Source organism: Pecten maximus, chromosome 4, assembly GCF_902652985.1.
Source record: "Pecten maximus chromosome 4, xPecMax1.1, whole genome shotgun sequence".
Lineage (NCBI taxonomy): Eukaryota > Metazoa > Mollusca > Bivalvia > Pectinida > Pectinidae > Pecten > Pecten maximus.
In genome coordinates, this window is record NC_047018.1 from 45,808,491 (window position 1) to 45,821,406 (window position 12,916).

The 12,916-nt window shown below is 36.9% G+C and overlaps 1 protein-coding gene across 1 annotated transcript in view; it reads left to right on the forward strand.

Moving 5' to 3' along the window:
- The window catches only part of LOC117326577, an 86,621-nt gene that overhangs the window by 28,099 nt on the left and 45,606 nt on the right, over positions 1 to 12,916 (forward strand). The window contains exons 18-31 of the mRNA XM_033883336.1: positions 2,257 to 2,448; positions 2,715 to 2,762; positions 4,130 to 4,166; positions 4,380 to 4,468; positions 5,233 to 5,432; positions 5,613 to 5,644; positions 6,173 to 6,300; positions 7,161 to 7,230; positions 9,017 to 9,084; positions 9,408 to 9,488; positions 10,416 to 10,456; positions 10,939 to 11,076; positions 11,575 to 11,662; positions 12,506 to 12,623. Of these exons, the coding sequence (XP_033739227.1) occupies positions 2,257 to 2,448; positions 2,715 to 2,762; positions 4,130 to 4,166; positions 4,380 to 4,468; positions 5,233 to 5,432; positions 5,613 to 5,644; positions 6,173 to 6,300; positions 7,161 to 7,230; positions 9,017 to 9,084; positions 9,408 to 9,488; positions 10,416 to 10,456; positions 10,939 to 11,076; positions 11,575 to 11,662; positions 12,506 to 12,623 (1,330 nt within the window). The remainder of the gene's footprint in view (positions 1 to 2,256; positions 2,449 to 2,714; positions 2,763 to 4,129; positions 4,167 to 4,379; positions 4,469 to 5,232; positions 5,433 to 5,612; positions 5,645 to 6,172; positions 6,301 to 7,160; positions 7,231 to 9,016; positions 9,085 to 9,407; positions 9,489 to 10,415; positions 10,457 to 10,938; positions 11,077 to 11,574; positions 11,663 to 12,505; positions 12,624 to 12,916) is intronic.

Below are 12,916 nucleotides of genomic sequence, written 5' to 3' on the forward strand. Positions count from 1 at the left end.
ATTTACCCTGGGACGTGACTCCCTAGTGGTGTCTAGGTAAGATAGTTGTGTGTGACTGAGGACACAACATTCACCCTTGGACGTGACTCCCTAGTGTTGTCTAGGTAAGATAGTTGTGTGTGACTGAGGACACAACATTTACCCTTGGACGTGACTCCCTAGTGGTGTCTAGGTAAGATAGTTGTGTGTGACTGAGGTCACATTTACCCTGGGACGTGACTCCCTAGTGGTGTCTAGGTAAGATAGTTGTGTGTGACTGAGGACACAACATTCACCCTTGGATGTGACTCCCTAGTGGTGTCTAGGAAAGATAGTTGTGTGTGACTGAGGACACAACATTCACCCTTGGACGTGACTCCCTAGTGGTGTCTAGGTAAGATAGTTGTATGTGACTGAGGACACAACATTTACCCTTGGACGTGACTCCCTAGTGGTGTCTAGGTAAGATAGTTGTGTGTGACTGAGGTCACAACATTTACCCTTGGACGTGACTCCCTAGTGGTGTCTAGGTAAGATAGTTGTGTGTGACTGAGGTCACATTTACCCTGGGACGTGACTCCCTAGTGGTGTCTAGGAAAGATAGTTGTGTGTGACTGAGGACACAACATTCACCCTTGGACGTGACTCCCTAGTGGTGTCTAGGTAAGATAGTTGTGTGACAAAGGTCACAACATTTACCCTTGGATGTGACTCACTAGTGATGTCTAGGTAAGATAGTTGTGTGTGACTGAGGACACAACATTCACCCTTGGACGTGACTCCCTAGTGTTGTCTAGGTAAGATAGTTGTGTGTGACTGAGGTCACAACATTTACCCTTGGACATGACTCTCTGGTGGTGTCTAGGTAAGATAGTTGTGTGTGACTGAGGACACAACATTTACCCTTGGACGTGACTCCCTAGTGGTGTCTAGGTAAGATAGTTGTGTGTGACTGAGGACACAACATTCACCCTTGGACGTGACTCCCTAGTGGTGTCTAGGTAAGATAGTTGTATGTGACTGAGGACACAACATTTACCCTTGGACGTGACTCCCTAGTGATGTCTAGGTAAGATAGTTAAACAACATTCACCCTTGGACGTGACTCCCTAGTGTTGTCTAGGTAAGATAGTTGTGTGTGACTGAGGTCACATTTACCCTTGGACGTGACTCCCTAGTGGTGTCTAGGTAAGATAGTTGTGTGTGACTGAGGTCACAACATTAAACCTTGGACGTGACTCCCTAGTGGTGTCTAGGTAAGATAGTTGTGTGTGACTGAGGTCACAACATTAAACCTTGGACGTGACTCCCTAGTGGTGTCTAGGTAAGATAGTTGTGTGTGACTGAGGTCACAACATTTAACCTTGGACGTGACTCCCTAGTGATATCTAGGTAAGATAGTTGTGTGTGACTAAGGTCACAACATTCACCCTTGGACTTGACTCCCTAGTGGTGTCTAGGTAAGATAGTTGTGTGTGACTGAGGACACAACATTCACCCTTGGACGTGACTCCCTAGTGGTGTCTAGGTAAGATAGTTGTGTGTGACTGAGGACACAACATTCACCCTTGGACGTGACTCCCTAGTGTTGTCTAGGTAAGATAGTTGTGTGTGACTGAGGTCACATTTACCCTTGGACGTGACTCCCTAGTGGTGTCTAGGTAAGATAGTTGTGTGTGACTGAGGTCACAACATTAAACCTTGGACGTGACTCCCTAGTGGTGTCTAGGTAAGATAGTTGTGTGTGACTGAGGTCACAACATTAAACCTTGGACGTGACTCCCTAGTGGTGTCTAGGTAAGATAGTTGTGTGTGACTGAGGTCACAACATTTAACCTTGGACGTGACTCCCTAGTGATATCTAGGTAAGATAGTTGTGTGTGACTAAGGTCACAACATTCACCCTTGGACTTGACTCCCTAGTGGTGTCTAGGTAAGATAGTTGTGTGTGACTAAGGACACAACATTCACCCTTGGACGTGACTCCCTAGTGGTGTCTAGGTAAGATAGTTGTGTGTGACTGAGGACACAACATTCACCCTTGGACGTGACTCCCTAGTGGTGTCTAGGTAAGATAGTTGTGTGTGACTGAGGACACAACATTCACCCTTGGACGTGACTCCCTAGTGGTGTCTAGGTAAGATAATTGTGTTTGACTGAGGTCACATTTACCATGGGATGTGACTCCTTAATTGTGTCAAGGTACATAGAGCTGTAATTTGGAAACAATTTTAAAATAAACTCAAAAATAAATTTTGGTCGATAATGGTATTTCAGATAGAGGATGCATTGCACAAGATTCTGGTGGAGTTCAAAGTTCTGTATGCAAACCATGCCCCTCAGCTAAAGCCAAGGCCTCCTGGTCAACCGGACCCAAATGTAGCAACCCCAGACACTGGCCAGTCTATAGACCCTGTCCAGGATATGTACTCGGTAGTGGAGGGGTCAGCAGTGATCCCGTTCATGGAGGTATTAATAGTGAATAATATAAGGATGCGAGTGTACTGTACAGTTATACCTTGTGTAAGCATCTTCTATCATGCTACATACTGTACAACATATAATATTTGTGAGAACACTTTTTTCAAGGTATTTATTTATAAATAGTTTTGATATACAGATATTTGTGGATGCCCAATTTTAACATACTAGCAGTTTAATATTTCTCCTTAAACGTTTTGATCAATATAAGCATTTCTTTCCTGTTGTGTAATGATGGATTGATTTTGTTGTAGCAATACTTGAGAGCCGATTCTTTTCTAGAGATTTGCAGACATTCAGAAGTAAGTACGGAATATACCTTATTTAACAAAACTTTTAACAGTTGTTTTGCCTACTGATGAATAATGATTACGGTAAACAGTTTTTATCAAATCGATGACAAAAATCATTAAAAGCTATTATTCTGTAAAATATTGTAAACATACATCATTTGAGGCACAAATTTCAGCGCAAAACCAGATTAAAAAAGATTAGTGGAATTATGAATTAGCGCACCAACAATGATTGCCATAGAAACCAATGTAGGTAAACTTCAATTAACCCAATCACAATTTAGCTGAATGCTTCGAGCGCTAAGATGAGGTTACTGCCAAAATATGTACGTTTGCAGTATATATACACTGTACTATGGGAGTACACCAGGAAAAATATGTTGATTGTGGTAACAGGAGAAAATGTAGTTAAATTGAATTAAGCAACTTCTGTTAGGTAGGTGGTTCTTGTTTGACAAATGTTGAGTCCTCCTGTTGTAGATACAATTTTCTGGAAAAGCACCACAATTTGCTAGTGACTTCGTTAAGTGGCTTACTAGTCAGCCTAAATTAATTAGTACATGTATATATATATAGATAACCTGAGGTTTGTTTTCGTTATAGATCTACTCTTAAATTTGCCTCGTGATGAAAATTGTGATTCTTGACTTCCATTTAGTGGAATCTGAAGAGAATTCCGTCCTTATTCTGAAGGCCATGTTAGCATTAGTTATATAACAGATCAGTACTGTTCCCTGTTCACTTAATGTAGCTTCATAGCCATGTTCATTGTTGTCAAATCTTTTAAAGAGACAGCAAAAATTTGATTACTGTAAAAGTGGAAATATTCGCGGTGTGGAAATTTTCGCTTATTTCACTATCAGTAAATCTCCGCGAAAATTTCCACACGCGAATATATTAACACATAAAAATACTAAATATAAAAGATACAAGTTAGCGCAAAAATATCTTGACGGCGCGAAAATATCCACACCGCGAACACTTTGGAAGCTGGCTAAGCGAAAATTTCCATACGCGAAAATATCCACTTTTACAGTATATGGCACAAGGGCAATACATGTATTTGTTTTTTTTTACCCAAAATTTCCTAGTATGCTGGAATCGGCCTTGCTGTCTGTCTGGCCGTCCGTCTGCATAATGCATTTTTCAAAATGGCCGCTGGCTTCAAAGATTCCTTCAAAATGAGATTACCACTAGAATATGTGTGTTTACCACTGTACAATATTTCAATGCTGAAGCTCTGCTTCGTTTAAACTACCTTGTCATTTCATGTCCAAATATTTGTTCAGAAAGTTCAGACAAGATGAAAACTTCTAAAAGTTTTTGAAGGATACTACATCAAACTTAAATGTAATGAAAATTCTGCTTCTTTTCAGGTATATAAATTCATCGTAGATATCATTAAAGAAATTGGTAAGTATATAAAAAAAAGGGGGGGGGGGGGGGGAGTTATTTTAAATTCATTGATGATCAGTGTATTAGGAGAAGAAAAATTACAGTTTAGAAAAGCATACAGTAAGGCTAAATAGAATTAATTACTTGGTTCTAAGGTCAATTATTTTCTGATATAATTTATTTTATTTTATTGTTTTTTCTATGATTTTATGATTTTTTTTGTCTTTACAGCTCGACAACGACAGTTGCTTCCCCTGTTGTGTTCCTTATCAAACCAAACTTTGTCTATATACCAGCTGCTGGAGCAGTTAGAGAAAAAGGTGGGTCAGCTAGCTATAAAAATTGGAAAATACTGGGTAAATTACTGAAAACCTAGTGTAGAGAAAAAGGTGGGTCAGCTAACTATAAAGATTTGAAAATACTGGGTAAATTACTGAAAACCTAGTGTAGAGAAAAAGGGGGGGTCAGCTAGCTATAAATTGGAAAATACTGGGTAAATTACTGAAAACCTAGTGTAGAGAAAAAGGTGGGTCAGCTAACTATAAAGATTTGAAAATACTGGGTAAATTACTGAAAACCTAGTGTAGAGAAAAAGGGGGGGTCAGCTAGCTATAAATTGGAAAATACTGGATGAATGACTGAAAACCTAGTGTAGAGAAAAAGGGGGGGTCAGCTAGCTATAAAAATTGGAAAATACTGGGTAAATTACTGAAAAACTAGTGTAGAGAAAAAGGTGGGTCAGCTAACTATAAAGATTTGAAAATATTGGGTAAATTACTGAAAACCTAGTGAAGAGAAAAAGGTGGGTCAGCTAGCTATAAATTGGAAAATACTGGATAAATGACTGAAAACCTAGTGTAGAGAAAAAGTTTGTTAACTACAAAGAATCTTGAATGAGAAAAAAGTTTATTCATCCTGCATATTGGAAAACAGAAAGAATGGTTTAATTAGTGAATACCTGGTGTAGAAAAACAAGTAGTAGATGTGCGATGAGATTATTGATAATAACTAGGGCAGAGTATTCTGTTAATATCTGTTTGTGTACATGCAACATCTTTGTATTCTGTATTGAATATCTATACAGGCTTCCCTGATCCTGAAGCACATGTGTAAGGCTGGAAACGGTAGCGTTCCTCGTCCTCAGACAAGTACGGCTCCTGAAGGAGATACCAACGCCACCCCCTTCAATATATTGCCCAACTGTTTTAGTCGTTGTCGAGGGTCAAGCTCTTCTTGTTCGGCACTTGGCACAGACGCAGAACTTGCAGAGGAAAAACTTGCCAGGTATTTGTCATAAAATGGAACATTATCGTACATCACCATATACAGTTATGATTTCTTTGTATCAGTTGGTAGTATGCTAAAAACATGATGTTGGTTTGTTATGATTAATTGGAAAAGTTCATACAAATGTTTATGATTGTGATCCTGTATAATTATCATTAATTACTGTTTCGTTTTCAGAGAATTTGTGATACTTTTCAACAATGTAAATGGTAAGTAAATCTTAGAAGTGACTTGTACAAAAACTCCTATGCCTCAGATTGGTTTTCTTTAGTTTAGTTTGTTCTAGTGTGGTACTTGTTAACTTCTATGTATTTTAACACCTTAATCCTAAATATGCCAGATGAACATTGAGTATTGTTATCTATGTAGATATCTGATGTTTTCAACATCATGGTTTCAGATGGACTGAATATTTTAAATAGTAAAAATAAATTACTTTATTATGACTTTATTTGACCTCTTTTGACCTTAAAATATGAGGCCCTGTTTGAACTCATGTGACCTCAAAATATTTCCCTGTTTGACCTTTTGTGACCTCAAAATATGACCCTGTTTGAACTCATGTGACCTCAAAATATGACCCTGTTTGACCTCTTGTAACTTCAAAATATGACCCTGTTTGAACTCATGTGACCTCAAAATATGACCTTGTTTGACCTTTTGTGACCTTAAAATATGACCCTGTTTGAACTCATGTGACCTCATCCCACCCCTGTCCACTGACCTGAATGTTGCAGATGTGATGGCTATGCAGGGCCTATCTCCCAGTGGTGAGCAGTGTAGTCCGACGGCGTCAGCGCGGGAGATGTCCATATCAAACGATGGTGGCACATCAGTAATGGATGTCAGCGTCCATGTAGATAAGGTGAAAAAAAAAGCTTACAGTGGGAGGTTTAACAAAGTGTAAAATTTACTATTTGTAATCAAAAATTGAATGTTAGATTTGTTTCGAATGTCTCCATAAAAATCATGGTTAACTTTGTTTTCAATGGGAAAAGTAGACGATTCTATTTATCATGGAGATTGATCACAGACAAAACTTACAGTGGGAGGTTTAAGAGAGTGTAAAATTTACTATTTGTAATCAAAAATCGAATGTTAAATTTGTTTCGAATGTCTCCATAAAAATCATGGTTAACTTTGTTTTCAATGGGAAAAGTAGACGATTCTATTTATCATGGAGATTGATCACAGACAAAACTTACAGTGGGAGGTTTAAGAGAGTGTAAAATTTACTCTTTGTAATCAAAAATCAAATGTTAAATTTGTTTCAAATGTCTCCATAAAAATCATGGTTAACTTTGTTTTCAATGGGAAAAGTAGACGATTCTATTTATCATGGAGATTGATCACAGACAAAACTTACAGTGGGAGGTTTAAGAGAGTGTAAAATTTACTATTTGTAATCAAAAATCGAATGTTAAATTTGTTTCGAATGTCTCCATAAAAATCATGGTTAACTTTGTTTTCAATGGGAAAAGTAGACGATTCTATTTATCATGGAGATTGATCACAGACAAAACTTACAGTGGGAGGTTTAAGAGAGTGTAAAATTTACTCTTTGTAATCAAAAATCAAATGTTAAATTTGTTTCAAATGTCTCCATAAAAATCATAGTTTGTTTTCAATGGGAAATAGTACATGATTCTATTTATCATGGAGATTGATCACAGACTCAACCAAACCACATCCATATCCCGTATACCAGTTTCCTTGTTTTTTCAGCTTGATGCAACAGAACTCCAGTACAAACAAGTGTTACGAAATATGCAGTTTTATAGTACAGATTTTTCATGTAAGTATTGATAAAGCAAGCTCTGAATTATTATAAGTGATCTCCGAGTGTTCTATAAATAACTGCTGTGAGAAACGGTTGATTTTGAATCTCTACTCGGTAGTCGAGTGTAACAAGAAATAAAACAAAAAATGAAAAAAGTTCATCTGCTGATTTTCTAATCATGAATGAATAAAACATGTGTTAAGTATTCCGATTTTTGTCTTTACACCTCAGCACGGTCAAAATGAGAAGGACCATGTCTGCTTGATGATGAATTAAAGTAATTAAAAAAATCTGGTGTACTCATAATATAGCCAGTAATTATCACAGGATTCATTTATGCTGTACTCCTGGTAATTGAATCTAGTGCGAAAACCCAACAAATATAAATACCATTGTATATATTCAAGAATTTAGAGGAATTAAAAGTTCTGACTAGACAACTGTGAAATATGAGACCCACAAAATTGAACAGCTATACATAACTACATGCAGGTTTACAAATATTTTGTTTGTTGGGTTTATCGACCCATAAATAGCCAAAGTCATTTTAAGATGGGTAAATGGGGCAGCGGTGGCCGAGTGGTTTAGGTGTCCCGACACTTTATCACTAGCCCTCCACCTCTGCGTTGTGTGTTCGAAACATACAAGAGGCAGTTGCCAGGTACTGACCGTAGGCCGATGGTTTTTCTCCGGGTACTCCGGCTTTTCTCCACCTCCAAAACCAGGCACATCCTTAAATGAGCCTGGCTGTTAATAGGACATTTAACAAAAATAAAACCAAAAATTAAAATGGATTTCCTTGCAGTGGTTAGTGGTCACTACTGTACTTTGGGATATTTTGGCGTTTTTTTGGTCAAAATAGGGTGGTTAAATATTGGTGCGTCAAATTCTGGTGTTTACCATCATGTGTGTTAAATTTTGGCGCTTACCTGTAGTTATATAATTGATATGTTTGTTCATTACGCTACGTAAATCTACATATTTAGAAGCCATGTCGCGTGGACACGTACACAGGGGTTTAAAGCTCTGTGACTAAGTGACAGGATTTAATCACCTACCTGAGATATAGCCTTTGTTTGAATAGTTATTTACTGAGAGAATATCAGTATAATAAGCCTTATTTTTCGTCTCACCTGGTTGCACAGGAAAACAGTCTTCACTTTGCACACAAGTTAATCGATCGATCGATACGCGAGTTGTCCTTGAACACAGCTAATACAACAATCAATATGAAAACAACGTGAATGAATTTTATGACACATTTAGATGAAAACATACCTTTATTGACGCGTTTTTATCAAAAAGCAATATTACAACACACATCAACACAGATCGAGGAAGCTTGTAATGGGTATGTAGCAAAATTAGCAAATGAACGGAAAGACAGTTGCGGTAATCCGGATATTGTTCCGACATTTTTTTTCGTGAAATTTTTGTGTTTAATTTTAGCTCATTCACTCCAGGCTCCAAATAAACCAAAATATAACCACATCCAAAATATCCCAAAGTACGATATCTCACTGAACAACATACCAGTGATCTATCACATGCCATCTATAACAATTACAGTAAAGTATATTGCTCAAGTTACTTGGTTCCTGAGAAACACAAACTGCCACGGTTAAGGAGTGTTGAACCACAGACCTCAGATCTTCACCTGAGGTTACGTAAGCTGATGCTCTAAATAACTGAGCTATTGTGGATCCAAGGTCAGAAAACAATATAGATATAAAATATACCAACAAATCTTAATGTTTCATAAATTTCATGTTCTGTTTCATAAATTTCATCTGTTTTGCAGTGGAAGGAAATTGGGCACACCATTTTGCAAGCCAGTTTAAATCAGCTCAGAGTTCTCGACAAAACCAGGTAAATGTCCTTAGAAACATGTTGTACAAGTCAGACCTGTCAGAGCCAACATGATCCAAAGTTGTATTCTTGTCAGCCACGACAAAGACGCAGTTTAACCTTTTGTTTGAACTATTTGCTTTGTAAAATCAAAATAATTATTTTTAAGAAGATAAGATGGTGAAAACGAGATATTAAAGACAAAAAATAACTTACAAAAATTTTGTAAGGCTATGAATGAAGAGAAATGTTTTAATTAAATGCATGCAATGGGATGACAATTATCAGTTGTTTCATTTAGCTGAAATATTCAAGCAATCTAACGTTACTGCTTCCTTTTTCAGATTTTCCGAATTGCCCAAGAACTTTCCTCCTTATCCTCATCACTGCCTTTGGATTGGTCATCCGCCATCTTTGTGCGAAGTGTAAGTAGAATTTGTTATGGGCGAAACCGGTAGACCAAATAAATATCCAAGAAACCTCAAATCCTGTTGCTTGTTGCGATTGAATTCTAACGATATATTGCCCCACTTTCTCAATCGCCCTGCATACTCAGAGGTATCCAAGCCGGGATTACGCAACCTACAGAACCTAAATTAGAAGAATGGCGTTGGCTCTTTTCCCGAAGATAGAATTTGTTAGTTTACAGCATGAGATTGTCTTGATACTTGGGATTCTAATTAGAATAGATTTTGAAAATTCTCTTTTAGAAGTTACTAACATGATTTTTCCAAATAAAAGCATTTTCATGACCGTTGATCAATAGAATTTTTGTCCATAATTTAACATACTTAATGTAGAAAATTTATCATACATTATCCATGCTGTTTATTGATTACGAGCCAAATATTAAATTGAAGCTTTAAGTTTTCATAATTAATTCAATTGTACTTTCAAGATACATATGTATATGCAGTTGTAATTTGGGATATGATAAAAGTTTGACCTCAATATCTAACCTAATAAGCAAACTTCAGCACACACCTACATTCTTTCTAGGAAAAGAAGAGGTCTGCTGAAGTGAAGCCTGTAAAAAGGTTTCTGTCCTCGTATTTGCCAATGCAATTGTCAGTTCAGAGAAATGAAAAAAAAAATTCAAAATGAGCAAAAAAAATTTTCCAACATTTCTTCCTTTTTTAAAAATCTTTTCTCTGTAAATTGTTTTATTACATGGGTAAACACAAAAGCACACACCTTTAAGTGTCTTTAACAATACTCTCAAGATGGGAGAGCCCTGAACCCTGTACTACACAGAATTACAGGGTACAGCTGATCTGTATTCTCCATCATAATCCTCATGGCTTGTTCTCCAGATACTGAGCCGTGCTATATCTGATAATGTTATTTTCCAGGACGATGACAAGTTGACGTTAATGAAAGCACTTATTACTGGGTAAGTTGTTAAAATCATAACAGAAAAATTATATATTTCTTTTGTATATTTTAGATGTATACCCACGTTCCAACACATACTAGCAAAATGTGATTTGCGTTGGTAGGGTACCTGAATATGTTTCTGCATCAGTATATATTGTACTGAAGCTCTTCTCCGAGGTGATAATATACGTCTTTATCTAATGTAAAATAAAGAAATATTTCTCAGTGGCATTGTGTGCATGTATCATATATTGATTATTTCCTTTATAATCTTCTTGTATTCACAAACCTGAATTTGTAATGATATTTCAATATCAGATTTTGGAAGATTTTGCTCCTGGGAAATCATTAAAAAAATTATATCTCAATCAGTATATAGTAAACATGACTTCAGTAATTGTTCAATTTTACTGAAATCAGTTCTGGTTCTAAAGATTTTCAACTTTTTTATTATGTAATGCATGACCTCTGACCTATTTTGTTATTGCCGTTTTTCAGCCCTGAAGGAACACCATACTCAGGAGGTTGTTATGTATTTGATATTTACTTTCCACCGGCCTACCCCAAGTCTCCACCTCTGGTGAACCTTCAGACCACTGGTTCAGGAAAAGTTCGCTTCAATCCCAATCTTTATGCGTAAGTGTCTCTCACTTAAAGGGCCACGGTTGCCGAGTGGTTAAGGTGTCCCGACACTGTATCACTAGCCCTCCACATCTGTTTGAGTTTGAAACCCACGTGGGGCAGTTGGTTGGTACTGGCCGTAGGTCGGTGGTTTTTCTCTGGGTACTCTGGCTTTCCTCCACCTCCAAAACCAGGCACGTCCTTAAATGACTGTTAATAGGATGTTAAAAAAAAACCCAGCTATTACAATGTGTTATTGTTCACAAGTAAATCAAATATAACATGAGATACTTTAAAAACATTCATTAGGTGTCAGAATACCTTATTGTGTTCAAACTTTCTAATTTTCTATGTATATTAATGACATAAGATTGCAAACTTTTGTTTTTTTTCACTATAGAAATCTATGTCTACAAGAAATCCTATTTATATTAGCTTAATTCAAATGCCTGTAAACATAAAAAAAACACAAACGAACAAATAAAAGTGACACTTTAAAGTGTTTTTTGGTAGATGTGGAAAGGTGTGTTTATCATTACTGGGAACATGGGAAGGACAGAAAGGAGAGCAGTGGAATGAGAAAACCTCGACAGTGCTACAGGTAAAATTCCTAAATCTATTTTTAGTAAGGCCGGAACGAGAAAACCTTGACAGTGCTACAGGTAAGATTCCTAAATCTATTTTTAGTAAGGCCAGAACAAGAAAACCTCGACAGTGCTACAGGTAAGATTCCTAAATCTATTTTTAGTAAGGCAGGAACGAGAAAACCTCGACAGTGCTACAGGTAAGATTCCTAAATCTATTTTTAGTAAGGCCGGAACGAGAAAACCTCGACAGTGCTACAGGTAAGATTCCTAAATCTATTTTTAGTAAGGCCGGAACGAGAAAACCTCGACAGTGCTACAGGTAAGATTCCTAAATCTATTTTTAGTAAGGCCAGAACGAGAAAACCTCGACAGTGTTACAGGTAAGATTCCTAAATCTATTTTTAGTAAGGCCGGAACGAGAAAACTTCATCAGTGCTACAGGTAAGATTCCTAAATCTATTTTTAGTAAGGCCAGAACAAGAAAACCTCGACAGTGCTACAGGTAAAATTCCTAAATCTATTTTTAGCAAGGCCAGAACGAGAAAACCTCGACAGTGCTACAGGTCAGATCCTTGACTGTAATTTGAGAAAGACCAGAATTAGAAACCTTCAGAGAATTACAAGAAAGTTCTTTGAATCTATCAAATGTGAGGCAAGAATATGAAAAATTGCATAAATTGGTCAACTGAGAGTCATTTCTTGTCATTTTATCAAGTTTAGCATTCTATTTGCCCTCATTTACCTGGAACTAAAATTATTGTAGATCTTTTAATTCCCGAGAATTTTTATTGCTGAATTTAGCATGAAAATGAAAATGAAAAGCTGTGTGGAATATTTAAACGACTTTTAAATGGCAGGTCCTTGTGTCCATCCAGTCCCTTATCTTGGTTCAAGATCCTTACTTCAATGAGCCTGGGTTTGAGTTAGAGATCGGAACGGAGGGAGGTAAAAAGCACAGCGACGAATATAATGCAGGTAAATGTATACAATGGTGCACAAATTAGGAGCATAATCAATTGTATTTAAATAATACATTGTCAAAAGGAATGCTGTTGTGTTGTAGAACATTGCTTCATAATACAAAACTGGTTCCTAATGAGTATTTCTGAAGAATAAAAAAGACTTTAATGTAAGCTGCAACAGTATTAGAAAACTACCTTCTCCGATAAAAATGTGGTTTTCCTTTTGGATTAGCCAATCAAATGACTACTTCCAGAATCTTGGAAGTCAATTTTATACGTCCGAATTAGCATGACTAGAGTGCATAA